Here is a 23987-nt window from a genome sequence, read left to right on the forward strand (position 1 = left end):
CATTGTGAATTGTGAGGTTTAAAATTTGGAAGACAAAGATGGGATGTAGAATTTACTCTTGGTGGGAATATATGTAATGTGCAAGGAATTAGAGAATAATAGAGATCTGCAAGTTGTCCAACTGTCAGTCAGACTGCAGAAAAGACAATACAAAAGAACAAACCAAGTAGATTATTATGTCTGTACACAAATGCTAGGCGTATCAGAAACAAAGGAAATGAGTTTGTTTCCTGAGTCAGTATGTTGCGACCTCAAATTGTAGGTGTTAGTGAAACCTGGCTATCACAATCAGACCTACTAACTGGTATCGAGTGTCAAGGGTACAGTATTTTTAGGAAGGATAGGAGAAGAGGGGCATGCTGCTAATCATATTGGATGACTTGAATCCAGTTAAAGTTGAGACTTATGATTGTAGTATTACTACTACTAACAGTAGTTCATGTGGCAGTGAGTTTGAAGCCATCTGGTGTGAGGTGGAATCTAACAAGACTAATTACATAGTGGGGTGTTATTACAGACCCCTGGTGGATCGGTTGCTAGTGATGAAGAAATAAAAATAGAAAAGATGAGCATGAAAAGAGTAATCATAATGGGAAACTTTAATTATCCAAATGTTGATTGCGTAGCAGTAGAATCTCATGAGAAGAATGAAAATGCATTTATTGAGCTGTTGCGGGACAACTTCCTCAAGCAGCATGTGAAGAAGGAACTCGAGGGCAAAGAGTGTTAGATTTGATTGTAGTGTCATTTCAGTTAAAGACATGACTATTCTGCCTCCGGTTCGTGACAGTGAGCATGTGGTACTCACTTGGGAAGTGACTAAATTTATGAATGTTCCATTCAGAAAAGGTTACATGCTGAACTACAAAGCAGGAAATTATGACCAACTGAGGAGTATACTGAGTTCAGTGGAATGGGATCAATTGCTGGATGGAAAGAATATCAACAGTGCATGGGAAGCATTTAAACAATACTTAAATGATGCAATATCAGAATGTGTCCCAAGAGTTCGAAGAATAAATAGAATAGGAGTCAAATGGATGTGTAATGTTATCAAGCAAGAGATTTGTAAGAAAAGGATGATGTGGAAGGAATACCGTGTGTATAAGGATGATGTCCATTATGCATGTTATAATTAGCAGGCTCGCATCGTCAACACTGTTATACGGAAAGCAAAGTCTGAGTATGAAAAGAAACCGACTGTGTGCTAAAGACAACCTACAAGAATTCTATTGATATGCTGCAAGTAAAAGAAAGAATAAATATCAAAGAATAAGTCTTCTAAATCCTGATGGTGTTAAGGGTTACAGATGCAGAAGAGGTTGTACAGTTAATGAGTGTCCATTTTGTTAAAAGCTATCACCCTGGTGTAAACAACATTGAGCTCACTGTTACCGTTTCACTAGACGAAGAAATGCAGGCATATGAGGACGAGGTATTAGAGATGTTGCGCATCTGTCCCTATTACCGAATTCTTATTCGGCAATAGGGACTGATGGGATATCAGCATGTGTGCTAAAAGAGCGTTCAGCTGAACTGATCATTCCTTTGACCAGGCTGTTTAATAGGAGTCTCAGAACAGGGAAAATTCTGCAGGAATGGAAGGAATGTATGGTAATTCTATTGCACAAGAGTGGTGCAAAGACCAATGTATCCAACTATCGACCAATTAGTATCTCAGGAGTGTTGGTGCAGATTTTGGAAAAATTGGTTAGGGCGCTTGCATTTAGAAATGGGTTGATAGTGAATCTCTACTTTGCAATGAACAACATTGGTTTACTAAGGGAAGGTCACGTTTTAGCAACTTGCTCACATTCTATAACAATGTTACCATTGAACTAGACTAGGGGAATGGATACACCATAATATTTTTGGATTTTGCTACAGCTTTGGACAGAATACAGCATGGCAGACTGCTGCATAAATTGGAGAAAATGGGTTTGGGTTATAGAATATTAGCATGGATAAGAGGATGGCTGACTGACAGAGATCAAAATGTGGTATACGGGGGATGTGAGTGCAAGATTTAAGGTAACTAGTAATGTACCATAAGGATCAGTGCTTGGTCCACTGTTGTTCATCTGTACGTTAATGATATTGAGAAGGATTTGACAAGCGACATACAGCTATTTGCTGATGATGCAAAGATAGGTAGGGTAATCAGGAATGCTACTGATATGCAATACTTGCAGAATGATTTGAATAGGCTGGAATTGTGGGCATGGGAAAATGGGTGTCAGTTCAATGTCAGTAAATGTAAAGTCATTCACTTTGGCATGATTAAATATCCAATGTGGTATTAGCTAGTAGAAACTGATGAGGCTAGGGATCTTGGAGTGTTAATAGATAGGAAGTTGAAGTTTAGGGGTAAAGTGGCAAAGATTGCAAATATAACTCAAAAGATAATTGCAATGCTGAAACAAATTTTCACATATAAAGATAAGGATGTTATTTTGCTTCTTTAGACGACCTTGATAAGACCTCACTTGGACTATTGTGCGCAGGTTTGGTCTCCTGGTTTCCTTTGTGATTCTGATATATTGGAGAGAGTACAAAGGTGAGTGTTAAAAATGATATCAGGATTTCGGAATACTGATTATGAAGACAGATTAAGAATTTGTAGACTGCAAACAGGAGAAAGAGGGGTGATATGATTGAGATTTATGAAAAGTTCATACAGGATTTTCATTGATGAAATTTTTCAATTGATGGAGGGTGGGGAAAGGATGAGAGGGTATCCTTGGAAGCTGAGAATGAAGGCTGCTAAGAAGGAGGTGAGGACTAGATTTTTCTCTCAGAGGGTAGTGCGTGATTGGAATCAATTGCCATTGGATGTTGCGAGTGCAAACAGTGTGAATGAATTCAAGAATAAGTACGATATCTGGTGTGTAGCATGTGGCCTCCCTCGATGAGTCTCTGACTCCCTGGAGGTCTCTCTTAATAATAATAATAAGAAGAAGAAGAAGAAGATATTGTTAGATGTGGAAGAAATAAGAGATCTTGGGGTGATGTTGATAAGGATCTAAAATTTAGAGGACATGATGCCAAAATTATGAGGACAACACAACAAATTCTGACAATAATGCAGAGGACACTGACTTGTAGGAGATTCTGGACTACTGTGCAAACAGATTTGGTTACCTGGTTTTCAAAAGGATGAAGGGATGATTGTTGGTGAGGGTCCAGAGGCAGTCATCTACAGTTTGCATTGCTTCAACCTTTCTTCATATTCAACATTCCAGAGATTAGAAACTATTTTAGTCGATAGGAGGAGGAGCAGGTGATATGATAGACATACAAGTTGGTGAGGGCTTGTTATAAGATTAACATTTGAAGTGGTTTTCATAAAATGGTGAGAGACTGGGGGAAGAGGGGGAGAACAAGAGGTTATCCCTGGAAGTTGTATAAGGAGGGTGTGACCAAGTGCGTTAGAAGCAGGTGTTTTGCACATAGAGTTGTGGGTGATTGGAATGCATTGCCTGAGAGCACATAGTGTCTGCAGAGGATTTGAATGTGTTTAAGGCACTGTATGATGAAGGCACCTGTGTATAACAAATGGGATCTCCTAGATGAGTCTAACTCTATGGGTTCGTAGGATAATCATAATAATATCTTTGTCATCCTCTGGGTCTTTTTCCTGCCAGCTTGGCAAAGAGCACTTGCTTTGCTAATCTTTCTGCTCCTTTTGGTAAATATGACTTCTCCATTACTTCCACCTTAGTATCACCACCTCTGGGTCTGGCTCCCACTGATGAGACCTCAATAAAGGTCGAAACCGGTCTGAGTAGTGGCCCTTCCCTTAATGCATAGCATTACACATGTCCACAAGGAGATATGCTTTGCATTATGGGAGATACTAAGGCAAGTGATGAGAACTTATACCACCTTTACCACAAGTTGCCATAGTTCTGAAAGTACTTCAGATGCAAACTTTGTTTGCTTACACTTTGATAAAGGATAAAACCCAATATACAGGGTGTTCGGGATAAATTTGACATATTTATAATTAATTATATTTTTCCGTAAGTTACATGTATTAACACACACTTCTCTTCATTTAAAAGTTTGGACCCTTCTTCATTCATATACAAGATGTCAGAAAGGATGGATAGCTGGAACCCACCTGAATCATGGAAGAGAATAACTTGTATCATGATGATTCGTGCCCGCCATCAAAATAAGGATATTACGACTGCTGCCCAATGCTCCCTGAATACAGTAAAAACAATCAGGCATGAACTAGAGACTTGCAATGGTGACTACGAGGATGTAGCAAGAAGAAAGATCCCTAGCAGACGATCTGATTGCGTTCGTACAGCAGAATTCCTCGCAAATCTGCAGGAACAGGTGTTGAAGAACCCTGGCATTGGAATTCGGGCTTTGTTCGTGGAGTTGCTAACTGTAGTCAAGCCCTGGATAACAAGGGTAGCCAATGGTAGGCCGTATGTATGGCAGCAGGATTCGGCCCCTTGCCACACCTCTGGGAAAAGTCAAAAATGGTTGTCTGAAAATTTCTACGACTTCACCAGTCCAAATGTTTGGCCTCCAAACTCCCCAGACCTTAACCCCATGGATTATTTTGTATGGGGCGCAGTTGAAAAAGACACCAATCGCACTTCCAGTAATACAAAAGCCCAGTTAATGGATAAAATTAAAACAGTTTTTGCAGCCCTTCCCAGGGAGACTGTAGCATCAGCTTGTTCGAGGTTCCGAAGCAGAATTGAAGCTGTGATCGATGCTAATGGTGGTTATTTTGAGTAAATCTTGTTGATAGTATTGTAATTAACTCTGCCTGTAATGTTTTTTTGTCAATTCATTAAATTTAATAGATACAAAGAAGATTTTCTTTTTCCTTACGAAACTGTCAAATTTATCCCGAACACCCTGTATAATTAGCCACTCCCTATTCTGTTTAAGTGATTGTACCATCTGAGATTAGTTCTGATAACACATTTCTTAATGCTAACACTGTCAAGATCTTTCCTAATATAATCATTTTTATATGATACTGCCATTGATGCCATCTGTTCACTCTCCTAATATTTCTCAGAAACATATCTGTGGTCTCCAGTCTCTGAACAAGTGTTTTATTTTTAATCCAGCTCTCAGATTCATAAGTTAAAATCGGTTTGAACGTTGACTTCTATACAACTAATTTAGTATTTTGACTAATTTGTCCCTTATCACATGCTATTTCTATAAGAGTATCTTTTTCTGTTAGTCATGTTACTAATGCCAGTAATTTTTGGTTCCGTATCATTTACCACTGCTAAAATCCAACACCTTTTTAAGGTAATTAATGTGAAAGATATGTTTATTTTTCATGTTTTGTGGTTTAATTCACACCATAAAGAAAATAAATAAAATATTTCTCATGTTTAGTGGAGAAAATAGACATTAAAAATAATAAATAACCTCACCAAATTTAATTAGCTAATTAGATTAAAAGCCAATGTTTTGCTTTCTCACAATCTTCATCGGCCTAAAGGATCCATGTGCATGTACTTGCAGGAAGACATACACAGACTGATTTCATATGGCTGGCTCTTGCAGTCGTGGAATTATTATTATTATTATTATTATGTGACACCTCCAGGGAGTCCAAAGACTCATCGAGGGAGAGTGTGCCAACAGCATCGAATGATTGGACCCCTTCCAACTACTGTTGGGCTCAAACTTGCTTAACTTTTTGCTGAGCCATTAGTAGCAGAGGCTCTACCAATCAATTAACATTCATGTTGATAGTTTCACAGTGATGGTCTCCCAGATTTTTGGCATTGTGATGCAGCTGAATTTGTTTGCTTGGAGAATTTTGTAGTGCTGTAATGAATTTAAGGAGCAGTTTCTCTCATTTGTATCTGTTTCTGTATAAGAGGAAGATTATTTTTCTTCCATTGGATATGGTGATCTGTATCCATGGCATGGTCTGCCACCCTGGAACAGCTCTAGTGCAGATGATGGACATATTTTCTGTGTTTGTTTAGTTTGATATTAGCTGTTCTTCCAGCTTGTCCAAAGTGTTTAAGTTGGCAGGAGCAAGGGATATTGTAGACACCTTAATGATGAAAGTGGTGAAGTGCATCTTTAAGTAAGGGGACAAGGATAGCAAATTTTGGTATGGATTGCAGAAGATCTGTATGTTATACCTGTTAATAATGAATGCAGTTATTTCTGAGGTGGAATGTAGGGGAATAGCAATGAATTTTGAGGGTATTTGGGTTTGGAGGATGGGTGAAGAGCTTGGTTGCTTTTTGTGAAGGGGAACCCATTGGCTAAAAATGACTGAATTCAGCAGAGAAGCTGATCCAAGCAGATAGTTCTAGTTCTATTAGCTAAGATTTTGATAACACCATACTGCTGGGAGGATGGTAGTGCGATTGGTGATGGGTGTTCCTTCCAGCATGGGTAGGTTTTCTATAGAAAAGGATTTAGGTCTCTGCCCTCACCACCTTTCAGGTATTCCAATTATCTACTGCTCTTCACTCAAAAAAAAAAAAAAAAAAAAAAAAAAAAAAAAAATCTATTCCTCACACTCTCCTTATACAGCTTTCAGTTTTAGCTACTTGATCTCCCTCTGGCTTCACCCATTCATTAAAAAATCATCTCATCCACATTAATCCGATAATTACCCCTTACCACATGTCTCGATCATGTCCCCTCCCCTCCTCCTTCTGTCCGTTAGGCACTGCAGTTTGCATTCCCTCAAAATCCTCAACATTCCAGAGACCAGAAACCACCTTAGTTAATCATGTCTGAATCCTTTCCAACATCATCTTTTCATCCTTTTGACCTTTTCTTTTCTTTTCATCCTTTTCATCCAGGTGACCAGATCTGTACACAGAAATCCATATGTGGTCTTATCAAAGCTATAACATCCTTACTTCTACGTCAGTTTCCTATGCATCATTGCATTAATCTGCTGTGCTTCCCTCACAATTTTAACAGTATTGGAAATTTCGGGTATCCCCACACTCCTCCCTAGATTCTTTATTTCCTTCACTTCCTTTAAGATATCCTCACCAATCTTATACTCTGCATCCCACCTTTGCTTCCCAAATTTTAAACCTTACACTTTGCTACATTGAACTGGTAGCCCCATTCATCCATTCATCAGTCTATTCAAGTCCACTTAAAAGGCTACAACATCCATTTTACTCTTTTTTCCAGCTTTGTATCATCTGTAAACCACTGTATATCACCATTCAAGGCCTACCCAATTTGTTGCCACTCATATATGTGTACACACATGCACGCACACACACACACACACACACACACACACACACTGTATTAAGTCTTCTATTTACACGTGCGCATGTGTGTGGTTTATATAGATTTGAACTTGCACAACGTGATAATTTCATTTTAATTAGCCATTTAAATTTTATTTGCATGCCCATCTTAACTCTTAGGGACATTCACAAAAAATCTGATAAACAACTTGAGCAAGAGCAAATGAAGCTGATGACTTAACCTTTATTTGACACCCTTGTTATCTGCCTAACATTGTTTTTTTTTTGTTTTGGTTTCTCTTGCTTAACCAATGTCAAACTTATTGAAGAACTTGTTTTTTTAATTGCAACTTCAATTTGTTAGTGGTGTTTAATATGAATTTTATTAATCGAAGTCTATAACTGTGTGCATTTAATTATGAATTTAATTTTATTAGTGAATTTTAATGGATTGCCAGTGTAAATGAATAACTTGCTGTGCTGATCATAACATTGCTTTTGAGCATCAGTGCTTAATTGAACTGTAGTAAATTTAGTAATAGAGAGTGAATTTAATGAATGAATAATGACCTTTGAGTGTGCAGCCAGTGATAGTGCTGCTAGCCAAGCTGTAGAAAAAATTGCCTAGAAATTCCATAACCTTAGAACAAAAACTAGGTACAAAATTACTATGAAAGCTGTTAGTCAACTGTTATGAAGTTCTAGGTTTCATTTGCATAAGCCATTAGTCACTTTTTAAGGGGAATTTCATTGTCCATTGTGTGACTACTGCTCTGCTTATTGGAGGCCCAAAGTAGCTTGAAAAAGTTCTATGGTTGGTTGTTTCTTGACTATGTAAAAAATTTTCAAAAATACAAAAAATATAAAATTAATAAAAAACATAGGAAAAATTCTCAGCCAATCCATGATACATATATACTATTGGTTTAATTTATAAAAACCTGTCGTGTAGATGAGAGTCACATAAAGATACACACTGCTTGGAAAGAAGTCAATGGACACCCCATGAGTAAGGTGCATCGTGCCATGTAACGACTTACATGTTTGTAGCCTTTATAAATTGGAAAAATATGATGCTCTCAAGTCAGTGCAACTGTATCCAGCTGAAATGGCAGATGTTCCTTGTCCTCACAAACCACTCCAGTTCATCCCACAAATGTTCAGTAAGATTGAGATCAGGGCTCTGTAGAGGCCAGTCAAGTGTGGTGACATTCATTTCCACAACTCACACAATTATAGCAGCCATATGACGTGGTGCATTGTCTTACTGAAAGAGACAATGGTCAGTTCCATAGAAATGCCACAAAGTAAGAAGCACTGCATTGTCCAGTGTTTAGATGCCTCTCAGAGTTCAATGTTCATGGCACCACAGAGGTTTCAGGCCAAAACAGGTCCATATCGCCAGCCTGGTTGGCGGAGTAGTTAACATATCCACTCTCCAGCCAAAAGGCTGTGGGTTCGAATCTGGCTGTGGGCATGGATGTTTATGATTATCTGTGAAAATACTAGTGGTGGGTGGTAGATGGTGTTGGTGTAGTTGCGGTTCATTGTAGTTGATGGATTGAGTGGTGGAGACAGAGAGCTGTAGAGTAGGTGCTCTCCCTCGATGAGTCTTTGGGCTCCCCGGAGGTGTTATGTAATAATAATATCACCACACCTCCAAATTTCATAGTTGGGTTACACACTCTCTTAAGATATCTTCATCAGGCGTCCACCTACACCTACACCCATCCATCTGCTCAGGAGAGAGTGTGGTGTGATTCATTGCTCCATAACACAGCTTTCCAAGCTTCCACATCCCACTGTACGTGTTTTTTCACCACTGAAAATGAAACTGAATGTTGGTCTGGGTAATGTGGAGCTTGCATATTGCAATCCGACCATGGAAACTCATATTGTGAGCCTCAGTTCTGAATGTTTTTGTGCAGATTCATATTCCAGTCGATGCCCGAAATACTGCATTCAACATGTTGGCCAACAAATGGCGGTTTGTTTGTCAATTTATTAACAAGTTGCTGAACATATTGAACATATAGGCCAGCATCCTATCACACTATCTCTTTCAAACTCCGTCAGTTCCCTCTGCACTTGGCCTCTCGAAGATAGACTTATAGTTAGAGTCCAGTCGCCAACTGGAGGAATTTTTTCTAAGCCTCTCTTCGACTGGTTCCCGAGTTAGTCGATCTCTGGCACAGGCAAGCGGGTTTTTTCTCCCAGAAATTTGGGTTTTTCATCCTCTAAACTTAAGAAAATCGACCATAGAGCTCGCATTATTTCAGACAGATCCTGTTAGGGGTAGGTACCAAGAGATGGCAACACTTGTTTGCCGGTCTCTTCATCATTGGCTACTGGTGGAGATTGAACTGCCCACTCAGTTTCCAAAACTAGATAAGGTTTAAAGGCTTTGCCTACTTCCCTATAAGGGAATAAAAAGCATTAGCTTATTATTATGATATTATGCGTACAAAACTTCAAAATTTAATACATATCTGTATACCTCTATTACACAAACAAAACTTTCATGAACAAAACACAAGATGTGTAAACATTTTGAATTGTAAACAAGAAATGATGTCAAACAGCTTAACTCCTTCCAAGCAGCTTTATATAAGCAGGCCTCCCTTAATGGACCAACTTAACTTCAAGGAATCAGCATAGCACCCTTCTGCTTCCAGGAACCAATGGAAAGTGAATATAGTGGATCATCTGTCGGCTTAACTTTGGGGAATCATAATTACAAAAATTGATTATTTTGTAGACAACATTCTGTAGTATAGAGTAATCCCTGATATTTAAAACATCAAGGGTGGGGGGGGGGTCCCTAAAATTCAAGTTCAAGTACATATGTACTGTTCTAGTAAATGATAATTATGATGGAAATACCCTTTTAACATTACTGAATTCAAATGGAAATTTTAAAAATAAGTGGCATTTGAACCGTGTAAAATCAAAATATACCGTGTAAAAATAGAATTGCTGCTGTTTTCTAAACTGTGTTATTTCGAAATTGTGTAAAAAAAAGGCTGTGTAAAAAGAGAATTAGCTATACATCATACATTGACAGATAAAGAGATCCAATTTTGATTTTGAGGTATAACAGTTAAAGTTTTTCTGTGTTTGATGGTGTTTCTAAATTTAAACCAAGAATACTTATATATTTTCCAGGACTGCATAAATTCAAATAATCTTTCATTCATTTGGTGTGTCTGCATAGTTTGATTATTCATGATACAGTTTGATGGAATAATTACAGCACAAAGAGAAATAATTGAACAACAAGTTTGTTTCAATATTTCGTCTGTCACAGAGACTTCTTCAGGAATCCAATCTAAAAATTGTAATAATACACACAAGAAACAATAAGTGGGAGTGAATTTCTAAATCACTTAGGGAATTGAACAACGTAGATCCGAATATAAATTAAATTATACTTTAATAAATATTTCCGATATTTCAGCAACGTCACGTTGCCATTTTCAAAAGGAACTTACCAAAAAGGCACGTTCACGCAGGTACTACAACACAGTAACTGAGAATGAAGATATGAAGCTATCGTTCTCCTAGAAGTCCTGATGGTGCCCTCTAGCGGGCTAAGTAGGTGTTCTTGGCCGTTGGGCTGAAGGTCTGCCGATGTATGTCTCCCAAATTTGGGGCAGTCGCATACAACTAAATTTGTTGAGGTTTGGGGAGTTTCTTAGGGCTGAGGCTGATTCCATAAATAGTCTTTTGAATTTGTATTTGCTACAGTGTATTACTGTAGCTTTCTTCCACCGTATTCTGTGGCGTGTATCCAGAGCATCAGAATGGCTGTACTTGTGAAACCGGATGTAGTCCTGTGTTCAGAAATTCTGATATTCGCTGTCCTGCCTGTTTGGCCAAAGTACGACAGTTTACAACTGCAAGGGACCTGGTATACACCAGGTAGGTCTAGGGGAAGTGGTTGGTCTTTGGTGGAGCGGATAAGGGATGCCAATTTTCTGTAAGGCCTGTAACAGGAGGTGAGGTCATGTTTTTTTTAAAATTTTGTAATTTTTTCCGAGGTGCCTCGGATGTAGGGAATGGTGATGGATTTAGAGTAATCTTTGTTGTGGAGGGGGCTGTGGTTTGTAGGTTTTAATATTTTTTGGATTTGGGGGGGGGGGGGTAGCCATTGGCTGAGAAAGTGTTGAGGATGACATTTAGTTCAGTGTTTAGGGCCATGTCATTAGAACAAATTAGTTTAGCCCTGTTGTATAGTGTTTTCACCCTCCATATTGTTGTGAGGGGGGGGGGGAATTGTTGGTGAATGTATCTGCCTGTATGGGTGGGTTTTCTATAAACTGAGAAAACCAAGGTTCAATCAGGTTGGCAAGTGACTAGTGTGTCTAGGAAAGGGAGGCTGTTGTTTTCCTCTTTTTCCAGGGTGAACTTGATTCTGGAGTGTTGGTTGTTTAAGTGTGTAAGGAAGGAGAGGAGTGTTTCAGAGCCATGTGGCAAAATAGCGAACACATCATCAACATAGCGAAGCCATATGGTTGGTTTTTGTGGGGCAGAGGCTAAGGCTTTTTCTTCAAAAGTCTCCATAAAGAAATTGGCCAAGGGTGGAGAGAGTGGTGAGCCCATGGCTGTCCTCTCTATTTGTTTGTAGAATTTTCTCTGCCAAACGAAATAGCCTGAGTTCATTATGAACTGAAATAGGGCTGAGATATTGGGAGAAAATTTAGCTTGGATTAGCTCTAAAGTTTCCTTGAGTGGGACATTTGTGTATAAGGAGGAGACGTCAAAGCCGACCATTATGTCAGTATGTTGGAGTGTAAGGTTTTCTATGCTGGCTTTGAAGTGGGCTGATCCCCAGTTTGTTACAGTGAGTTTAAAGTATAATTTAATTTATATTCGGATCTACGTTGTTCAATTCCCTAAGTGATTTAGAAATGCATAACCAACGTATAAGCCTGTCTACAAGAATCGAGTGGAAGTAAAATTAGACTAAATAAAGACTATCATATTATTGTCAAACTGGGAGATCTGCTAATTGCATAGAGGTACACAAAAATTACATCCACTGTCACAAATATGTGGCAATGGATGTAATTTTTACAGAATCTTGCACAGAATCAGATGGAAGAAAATTATTGTACTCCATTACAGTAAATTTAAACTTGAAAGACTCATTTTGGGATCACTGGCAGATTTAAAGAACCAACCTAATCTTAATAAATATGGTTTTATTATTCTTCCCAAGATTTGAGAAAATTTAATTCTTAGGCTTCCCATCCAACATCTAAGGTAAGCCAACAGCATCCATGGAGGGCACCCCTCATAAGCCTTTAATCTTATCTTCATTTTGTCTAATTTCACTTCTTCCACTTATTGTTTTTTGTGTGTTATTACAATTTTAACATTGTATTTCTGAAGTTTATAATATTGTATTTCTCTGTGACAGAGATGAAATATTGAAATGATTAAACTTGCTATTTAATTATTTCTCTTTGTGGTGTAATTATTCCATTAAACGGTATCACGAGTATAAACCAGTATCTAAGTACAGGGTGTCCCAAAATTCACGCAAGAAGTAATTTTGATAGAAAACACAGGTTTTTAATTAAAAATTGTAATTTCTTATTGATTCATAAAGTATACAGTATAGGGTTATGCATGGAATAGCATATCGGGTAAATGGCCTCCACGGCTTTGCTGGCACATACGCACTCTTTTGTCGAAATTTTCCATGACCGTTTAGCATAAATGTTGCTGAATTTCGTTGATACAGCGCTCAATTTCCTCCTTCAAGGCGTGGGTGATTGTGGGCTTGTTGGCATAAACCTTAGACTTCAAAAAATCCCAAAGAAAAAAATCCAGCAGCATTAAGTCACATGATTTGGGCAGCCAATTCTGATCACCAAAATGGGAAATTACACGACCAGGAAATGACTCATGCAGTAATTGAATTGTTTCTCGGGCTGTATGGCATGTGGCACCGTCTTGTTGAAACGACATGTCGTCCACATCCATATCTTGCAATTTAGGCACAAAAAACTGGATTATCATGTCGCGATAGCGAGCACCATTAACTGTTATTGCCTTACCTGCCGCATTTTCGAAGAAGAATGGACCGATGATGCCTCCAGCCCAAAATCCGCACCAAACAATAACACGTTGTGGATGCATTTGTTTCTCAACAATCACTCGTGGATTTTCTGAACCCCAAATGCGACAATTTTGTCGATTAACGAAGCCATCAAGATGAAAATGAGCCTCATCGCTGAAGATGATTTTGTTCGAAAAATAAGCATCCACTTGTTGTTCCATAATCCATTCAACGAACTCTCTTCACTGTGTGTGGTCAGTAGGCTTCAGTTCTTGAGTCAATTGAACTTTGTAAGCATAAAGATGCAAATCTTTCATGAGAATACGCTGTAGAGAGCTTCTCGAAATACCCAATTCAAGATCACAGTGCTGAATTGATGTTCCTAGACTCTCAACAACACTCTCACGAACTGCTTTGATGTTTTCTGTTGAACGACTTGTTGAGGGATGGCCAGAGTGTATAAGATCACTAATTGATCCAGTTTCCTTGAATTTTTTAATTAATCTTTTCACAGTTGATGAAGTTAAATCACTATTCCGACCATATTTTGTACGAAAATTGCGAACTGTAGCTGCCAAACCTTCATTATTTTTAAAATATTGCTCAACAATGAAAATGCGTTGTTCTTTCGTGTAGCGCTCCATTTTTAATAACCCTGAACTGTCAGCTGTCACACTGTCTTTTTTTTCTCGTTGGCAACACTTTATCGCACAAATGGCGCTAAATTTAAATCTTGCGTGAATTTTGATTACTATCTGCTTTTTTTTAATCGGCATATTAGTCAAGTAAAAATGCAAATTGTAGGAAGCTCTCAATTTATATATCACACTTTTTAATAACAAAATAGCATCCATTTATGCAATTAAATCAGATCAGTCACAGTGATCTGATTTAATTGCAATTTTAATATTTGTGATATTTAATATTTGGGAAGTATATTTAACTGTAATTTAAAAGTGTGTGTGTGTGTGTGTGTGTGCATATATATATATATATTTTTTTTTTTTTACACACAGGTTGGATCTGCAGAATTTATGGCACCAGAAGTTGTTGAAGCTTTTATTGGTGAAGCTACAACTTATGACAAACGATGTGATCTCTGGAGCTTAGGAGTAATTATGTATGTTTGTGTGTATTTGCATATATTTATTATGTACAAAGAAATAAATTACGTCAACATTTTGTTATAATACTGTCTCAGTGGCTACTACACAATATTCTTAAGTGGTCATCCTATAAATAGGCATAAACATTGAAGAGCTAATTAATATTAAGAACATTTTTATATTGTCAATAGTATTATTTGCAGGCTGCATAGAGTTCAGAAGACATATTGCATGTGACCAAAACTCTCTACATACCACAATCCATATCTTACCTCATCTGGAAGATATTCAGCCTTGGAATGTTCACCAACCTACCCCTGCCTTATAGATTGACACTATCATCTCATTGTCTCTACTTGTCAGTGTCTTTCACATTGTGGTAGTCATTTTCTGGGTAACCTTTACAACATTTGCTCTGCGTCCCCTGATTGTTATCCGACTGTCCACCTGCACTTTACGTCAACATTTTGTTATAATACTGTCTCAGTGGCTACACAATATTCTTAAGTGGTCATCCTATAAATAGGCATAAACATTGAAGAGCTAATTAATATTAAGAACATTTTATATTGTTAATAGTATTATTTGCAGGCTGCATAGAGTTCAGAAGACATATTGCATGAGACCAAAACTCTCTACATACCACAATCCATATCTTACCTCATCTGGAAGATATTCAGCCTTGGAATGTTCACCAACCTACCCCAGCAATGAATTTCACTCATTCACATCTTATAATGCAAGAAACCTACTTTTTGCTTTCTTACTCAAAGAGTAAGAAAGCAGCCGATTATTCTTTCACCACTTTTTATGCACTAATTCCCCTATATCTGTCTCATAGGCTCCTCTCACCAACTTATGTCACAATCATATCACCTTTCATTTTCTATCTGCCATGCTTTGTAGAGTTCATTTTGTCCTCATACTCAACACTCCTCAGTCTCAAGAGAGTCATAATCACTCACCTCTGGACTTTCTCTAACATTTCCTTATCACCCAGATCCTGGTGACTAGATTTGTGCACAGAAATTCAGATATTACATGATCAGTGCCTTATAGATTGACACTATCATCTCATTGTCTCTACTTGTCAGTGTCTTTCACATTGTGGTAGTCATTTTCTGGGTAACCTTTACAACGTTTGCTCTGCGTCCCCTGATTGTTATCTGATTGTCCACCTGCACTTTCAGATCCCTCATCTCTATCCCTAAAGTGAAGTTTTACCAGTACAGTACATCTCATCTCCTCTTCCCAAGATACATAGTTTTAACTGAGCAACAGTGAACTGAATCCCCATTCATTTGCCCAAAGCCCAACCTGTTCAAATTCCCTATTTAACATCATCATTAAACAATTGAATATCCCCTATCAAAGATGGAACTATATCATTGATATCTAAATTACTTGCCTATTCATACTCAGCCTATACTACAGCATTATCAGCCAATGCTGAAGTATGCAATAAATGTAAAACAACTGTCAGGAGATGCAACTTCATAAAGACCAACAGCAGAAAACTCACTTCTTATATAAATGGAAGGTGTGCTTTCTGATCCCTTCTTTTTTATTGCTTTTAATATTTGCTTTTCCTTCCTACATCTGTGGTTGAAAATACACATACTGGCCACTGAATTTAGAAACCTTGCAGATGTATGTAAACTTCACTTTTGCAGCATATGTGCAAAATACTTGGTAATCACCATGTGTTCCAGGCAACTATTTAAGAAAGCTGCTGGTCAGCAATCATCAATAGTGATTACAATGGGGAAAAACAAAGGATCTCTTGGAGTTTGATAAAGGGTTTATTGTGGGTACCCATCTGGTGATTTTAAAAACAGTAGAGCTGTGTGGTTTCTCAAAAGGTGAGATATCCTGGATGTTTAATCAGTGGAAAAATAACCCACATTGCTTATCTAAGAGGGATAACTGTCATCCTAAGACAATCTGTCAAGAATGAGTGCAATGTACTTTTGACTGAAACATGTAAGGAAGGCTGTTCTCGATTCCTATCTCATTGAAGTGTGTGTACAGGGAATTGAAGAGGATGAGTATCGGCAATATGGAATCCACTGATTTCTGCAAAGAACCAGAAAGTTCATCTACAGTAGTGTCAGGAACACTGTGACTGGACAATGGAAGACTGGAAAAAAGTTATATGGTCTGACAAGTTGTGGTATGCCTTGTTCTGCTGTGACGGTAGGCAGAGAGTTTGGTGGCCCCATGAAGCAATAAACCTAGCTTGCCTTATAAACACAACTCAACATTCTGGAAGTGGTGTCATGGTGTGGAACATGATCTGAACATTGTATAGAACGAGTCCATTGATATTGCTGGAAGGTTGGGTGTCCTCCAAAGAATATCTGAACATTGTTGTTGATCAAGCTCATCCTGCTATGTTGACTTTTTTATCCAGCAGGTGACTGTTGTTTCATGGATGACAATGCTAGTTTCCATCATACAAGAATACAAAAACAAAAATCTGGTGATTTTTGTTTTTGTATTCTTGTATGATGTATTCCAAAACAAACATCTGGTGATTTTTGTTTTTGTATTCTTGTATGATGTATTCCAAAACAAACATCTGGTGATTTTAAAAACAAAAGTTTTTAAAATCACCAGATGGGTACCCACAATAAACCCTTTATCAAACTCCAAGAGATCCTTTGTTTTTCCCCATTGTAATCACTATTGATGATTGCTGACCAGCAGCTTTCTTAAATAGTTGCCTGGAACACATGGTGATTACCAAGTATTTTGCACATATGCTGCAAAAGTGAAGTTTACATACATCTGCAAGGTTTCTAAATTCAGTGGCCAGTATGTGTATTTTCAACCACAGATGTTCAGCAAGCATGACATCATCTTCCCTGACCACCCCAAAGCCTGTAACCAAACTCACTGAGAGCATATGAGACATGTCAGAAAAATATATCCAGAAGTAAAATTCTCTTCCATCATATATGAGCTAGTTAAAGGACTATCATGTGAGCACTTGGTATATTGTAGACGTAGATGCAGTCCAACACCTAAAAACATATGTGCTGTAATTCAAGCTAAAGGAGGTCCAACACAGCATTAAACAAGTTTCTAATTCAGTGGCTGGTATATGTAGCTATCATATCTTAAGATTTCTTTCTATCATATATTTGGAATTTTTAAGCCTTTTTTTAAAAATAAAAAAAAAATCATTTTATGAACAGAATTTTTATTGCATGTTATCATATTTGATTAAATGACTATGCATAAAATTATATAATGAAATAAAGAATTTAATGTAAACCACTAATATTTCATGAGTATCTTATTGCATCATCAGAGTGAAAAACACAAAAGAACTGAAGCCTACCTGAAGTAGAAAAGATCTGAACAAAAGTTACAAAGTGCTTATGTTCTTCTTCTCTGGCAGTCTTATGGTACTATTAGGAACCCGTGGGAACTGAGAACGTAGTCATTAGCACAATTGTTAAAAAACTTAAACAAAAGGCAAAGGAGAGAAATGTTTATTACAAGATGTAAAAAAAATATATGGTACAGATCTGGTTTACCAAGAAAATTACTAAATTTAAATTTTCCACTAACATTAAATTAAGATATGTGCACATAGAGACATACAAGAAAAATGATTATTCACAAACAGTGAATAGAAGTATACACGTGACATGCCAGATGAATCAGTAAGAGAATACTTGCACGTGCAAGCACACACACACACACACACACTACAAATAATTGTTTTTCTTGGATATGTCTCTATATGCAATTCTAGATGCAAATATCTTAATTTAATATCAGTATTAAATTTAGTATTTCCATGTTAAATTTTCCATTCTGTTGCTATGATTTTCATCAGAGGAATAGAAAACCACATAGACACTAGACTTACTGACTAAAATTAATTATTTACAAGGCAATGTTTTGGCAACTCGTGCTAACATTATCAAAGGCACTTTAACCATGAACATTTAATGAAGGTAGAAAACAAAATGACCTGGATAACAAAGATAGTTGGTGTGTATGGAGGGCAACAGTGGTGCTCTTTGTGGCGATTTCAATTATTATTAATGATTGTGCATAAGTAGGGTAGTGTGCCAAATCTATGCAAGATCATAGCATTGGTTCTATTACTGGTTTCTGTAGAACTTGTGCCACTTTGTTTCTTCGATTTAAACTGAGATTTGTGAAGTAGCCTGGCTTTCTTCCATCTGATTAAGTAGTCTTTCTTCAAGGCATGTATCTGCTTTTTGGTTGTCTATACCAGATGTATTTTTTGTTGTTTTCTTGACCAAGGTAGTCCATCATGTTCTGTCTGAAATACTAAGTTTCACACTGGCAGGAGATGTTTGAAAGACATCTGGGAAGGAGAAAATAGCCCTGGCAATGCATGATTTGTCTCAGTAAGGTAGATACTTTGTACTTTTACCTGTTATACCCTTTTATGTAAGGTAAAGATATGACATATATAGTTTGGTTTAGTGGATGGGGATTTGTTGCTCTTTTTAAGGAGTTTGGCAAGGTTTTTTTTTTGTTGTATCCGTTTTGTTGGAATAATGTGAGTAGAGCCTGTTGCTCCAGGTGCTGTACTGGTCCCAAGGATGAAGTTTTCTATGCTCTGTAGGCTAAAGTTTCGAAAATTTCAAAGTTTCTGTGGTGTGATGGTGATGTGAAGTAGTATGTAGGTATTTGCCTCTGTGCGTGCGTGTGTGTGTGTGTGTGTGCGCGCGCGCGCACGCTCATACTTATGGCAAACTGAACACGAGAGATCCATCCACTTGCATTGTAACTAAAATATCCAAGAGGGATAGAGTTCCTTGTTTCATCTTTTCCCTCTTCCATCAAAACTAATATCAAGGTGGATATTGTTCAGGAAATGTAAAAAGTTATAGAGAGAGCCTGTGGGTCATGCAGCCAAATGGCAAAGGCATCATCTATATATCTCAGCCATGCTTTGGACTTGGTGGGGGTGTGCAAATTAAGTACCAATGATTCAAACGAGTCCATTTATAAGTTAATAATGGGGTGAAAGTGGGAACCCATTACTGCTTCTTCAGTTTATTTAAAGAATTGGTTGTTTCAGCTAAAATATCCTGATTTAAGACAGTGCTTAAAAAGTTTGAAAATGTCAGGGGGATAAATCTTAGAAGGGAGAATTAGTATATAAACCTACTGGAAATTTGTAAACAATCCGGAAACAGTCTTTCTCTTCCAAATTTACTATGATGGAGCATTATGGTCTTTTTTTTTTTTTTTTTTTTCCAATTGATTCTGTATTCTGTATTGGAAAAAAACCATCATGCTCCATCACAGTCAATTTAGAAGAGAAAGACTGCTTTTAGAATCTGCTGCTGCTGCTCTTAAAATCTTCTTCTTCTTCTCTTCTATCTAAGACGGGTTGAGTCTTCCCTTGAGCAGGATCTTCCAGTCTTCTCTATTCCTTGCTGTTCGAAAACGTTGCTTATATGTTCTGCATCCTGAATGTTCTTTATTAATTTCAGCCAGGTAATTCTTAGTCTTCCAGGTCTTCTTTTTTCAGTTGGAAAAGTATTGATTAGAATGTTGGGAAGTCTGTCTGTGTCCATGCGTACAGTGTGGCCAAACCATCTCAGTTGTTGTTTTCTAATTTTTTCTGTTATTGTCTTGTTATACAATAATTCCTGTCTGACTGGGCTGTTTGTTTTCTTTTCTATCCAACTTGTTCTTAAAATCAGCCTAATTTAAATAATTATGGTTGCATAAAACTTCCCAAAATATGGGAAACGCTAATACTTTGAGATCCCAGTTTGCATCCTAGGCTGCTGACAGGTGTCCATAGAGTGCTGCCTACCTAGTCAGGACTATAGTCTTTCATCCATGTGTTTCACTTAGTTTTGTGCTGCCTTTGTGTGTGTGTGTGTGTGTGTGTGTGTGTGTGTGTGTGTGTGTGTGTGTGTGTGTGTGTGTGTGTGTGTGTGTTACTAGTCTCATTTTGTACTCCCTGACAATGTCTCTGTAACTGAGATGAAATATTGGAAGCATTAAATATTATTTTTAATCGTTTTCTAGTGCTGTTTCACTCCATTCAACTTTTATTGCAAGTTTTTCCTAGCACTAAAGCCTTAACACATGAAAAAGGACATAAAAGTGTAAAAAAGTCTATGGTGTTGTATGATGATTTCATGATCAGAGACATTCTAGATGTTCAAGCAGTATAAATACTTTTTTTTTTCTGGATCTGAGGATTCATTGACATGACTGAGGTTGAGGAAGTGGAAGATATGATTGTGCTAGTAAGAATAAATGACTTGAAAGGAGACAAGTAGGAGTGAAAGTATAAAAGAGTTATTTGAATATGGAAGCCAAAAAAAAAAAAAGGCAGGGAAAAAGAGTCGAGATTTTCAATGTTGTCAGGGTATCAAGTGAACTGAGAAGGAAAGTTGGCTGTTATTTCACATCATTCAGTAACATTGTTACTGAATGATGTGAAATCATTCAGTAAAAATTCTGTAGGAGAAACGGTGTGCAGTATATTAATATGTGGAGCTAATTTTGATGGCAGAAAAGATTTGTATGTGCAGGTTTGGATAGTACTTGAATGGATTTTGTGTAAGGATTCTGGAGTGATTGTTGTTCAGTGAAAGAATAAATAGAAATAGCCAGGGAATTAGATGTGTTGGAGTGATTTTGTGAGATGTTGGATATGCATATTAACTTAGGAAGTGATAGATATTGTGAAGACAAAGATGTAGAAGCAGTATGGAAGGGATAAACCCTGAAACAGGAATTTTTATTTTTTTATTTTATTTTAGAAAGGTCATGCAGTAATAACAGCTGTGAAGATGGGAATTTAGTTGAGGAATCAACTCAGGCTACTTATTTGAATGAATCATGTTTTAAAAGTTGCATAAATATCCATCAGAAATGTTATTGTGCACTCCCCCCAATGTTAGAAGCATGAGGAGTAAAGATAATTATTAACATCTGACCTCCAAGGAGTCATCATGGATGAGTTTATCAATTCTGAATGAATTCTTAGCAGTTATAAATGCAAACAAGCCAAAAGTTATTGGCATTAGTGAGACTTGGTTGAAAAAAACACCAGGATTGGTTGATAAAAGAGGATATCCTACAGGAATGCAGTATAATAGGGACGGTGTATGCAGGAATGACAGTCAGGTTAAAGAAGTGAAGAGTACTGCTAGTACTAAAACTGCATTATGGGAGGAACTTGCAGTGCAAGAATTTTAGAATCTGGTAATAATATTAAAGAATTCTGTAACAACTTCTTTTATAGACAGATTCTCTGCATTATTAACAGATCTAATATTCATGTGTAATGTAGTTTTAACTTGGATGATGAAAATATATGGGATCTATAAGGTAGGAGATTATTATTCAGTGATCTCTCAATTATCTGATCTTCAAAAATGAATGAACATTTCAACAACACACCCTTGAATGGGTTAGATATCAAATGACTTCTGTATAGTACCATGTAAATATACTTTCAGTTATCCAGTCCTTCAATTATCTTACTGATAATTTTGTTTCTCTCTATGTGGTTGGAAAAATGAGAGATTACTGTAAAGTGAGAAGCCAGCTTGCATCTGTGACATGATATAAGAAATTATATGGTAGAGGAAGCACTGAATGGGAAGTGGTCAAAGGCTATGTGAAGGAAGCTATAACTGATTGCATCTCCTCAGAGTTAGGAGAATAATAAATTATAGAGAAGTTAAATGGATGAATAAAACTTTAAGGTAAGAGCTACATAAAAAGAAAATGTTAATGTTATAGAACCAAATACAGACCATGGCTGTCATTCTCTTGGTCTGTATTTGGTTCTATAACATTAACATTTTCTTTTTATGTAGCTCTTACCTTAAAGTTTTGATGAAGGTGAAATCCAGCCATGGCAAAAAAAAAAGCTAGTTGAACAGACCAGAATAAAACTAAAAGAATTCTTTGCTTTATAGCAATAAAGGAAGAATGACCAGGGAAATACTGCCTTAGTGAATCAGAATGACTGCCTCTTACAATTGAAGATATGAAAGAATCTTATTTTAATCGCATATCATTAACAATTTTTTTTTTTAAACAATAATACAATATTTCCTCCGGTATCCATTTGTGTTGTTCTATGTAACATCAAATGGCTCGTACTGTTTTAAACGATGTATTTTTTTATGTGCTTTGTATTCAAACTGCCTGATGCCACTGATGATGACCTATCATTTCAGATTGCAATATTTGGCTATTAAATATGTTATTCACTCTTTTCCTTGTGTTATCCTGTTAATTTGTTAAATTATATAAAACTGATGCAGCAAATTGTATGTCTAGAGTACTCATTAAGGTATTGGAGAGGATGGGTAGAAACTGCATCCAGAGGCAGGTAGGTATTATTTTAATCCTTGTACAGGATTGTATACAGTGGTGAGCTATAAGGGGCTCGTGCGAGCCCTTTGTTAAATTTTTCTCAAATTTGCGAGCCCCTTGTTCGTCTTGTTTATTTTTTCAAAAAAAATTTTTTTTTGGAACATATTAAGTAACAAACTCATATGGTAACTTAACAAAAATTAGTCTATTCGGCAGTGTATAGATTATTTGGAATTATTGTTTCAACTCCTCTATAACAAATGCGCCCAAGTTTGAAAATAATATAAGCGCATGCACTATCTTTACCCTTCTCCCTTCTGGTAGCCAATCGTATGATAAAACCAGTAGCCAATCAAATGTTTTATAAAAGATTATAAAAGATTTCATTCTTATTATATTTTGATAGCTAAAAAATGTTTTCTTATGTAAAATAAATTAACACAGTTGATTGTGTGCAAATATTTCATGTTTAGATCATGAAATATTTGTTTAAAAATGATAGCCTTTAGAGCAGTGGTCACCAAAGTGGTCGATATCGACCCTCAGAGGTCGATATAACATTGTTAGGGGGTCGATTCGGGCTCAATTGGGGGTCGATAGAAAAATATAAGACATCATTGTACGGGTAATATTTAATTCGGTTAACTTGGATTACCTCCATCCTGAATGACAATGCAATTAAGAGTGAATATTGGGAACAGTGACATGAATAGGACCTGTAAGATGGAGCAAGGTCATGAAATCACATTTGGCCAATCATGTAGGCCAAAATGACGTATTTACCAATAAACGGATGTCAGTGGTTCCCGCCCATGGTACATCCTATATATACCTATAGGAAGATTATATTATTGTTATTTTGTTATCTAAATTAAATTTTTTATATTTTATATATTATTTATCCCTCCTATCAAATATGTAATGTTAATAAGGACGTCAAAAACAAAAACGTATCCCTTTGACGTTAAGCCAATATAATAATATATACTATATTATACATACAAGAAACACTGTAACTATTATGTATAATATAGTATATATTATACATAAAATAAACAATCTAAAAACTCACATAAGCATCTTTTTTGCTTGTCCTATCATAATTACGTAATAGTAAAATAGAGGGGGTCGATAAAAAGTCAAGAAACTCTTGAAGGGGTCGATGGTCAAAGAAGTTTGGCAACCCCTGCTTTAGAGGTTGATTGTCCTCTCATACTTTTTGATTGGAAT

At 36.8% G+C, this 23987-nt stretch overlaps 1 protein-coding gene across 1 annotated transcript in view; it reads left to right on the plus strand.

Moving 5' to 3' along the window:
• The window catches only part of LOC150095378 (MAP kinase-interacting serine/threonine-protein kinase 1-like), a 248497-nt gene that overhangs the window by 189009 nt on the left and 35501 nt on the right, over window positions 1-23987 (plus strand). The window contains exon 9 of the mRNA XM_090410350.1: window positions 14316-14419. Within this exon, the coding sequence (XP_090266476.1) occupies window positions 14316-14419 (104 nt within the window). The remainder of the gene's footprint in view (window positions 1-14315; window positions 14420-23987) is intronic.

Source organism: Typopeltis vanoorti, chromosome 20 (genome assembly GCF_054136105.1).
Source record: "Typopeltis vanoorti isolate ZY-2024b chromosome 20, IOZ_Tvanoo_1.0, whole genome shotgun sequence".
NCBI classification, from domain to species: Eukaryota; Metazoa; Arthropoda; class Arachnida; order Uropygi; family Thelyphonidae; genus Typopeltis; species Typopeltis vanoorti.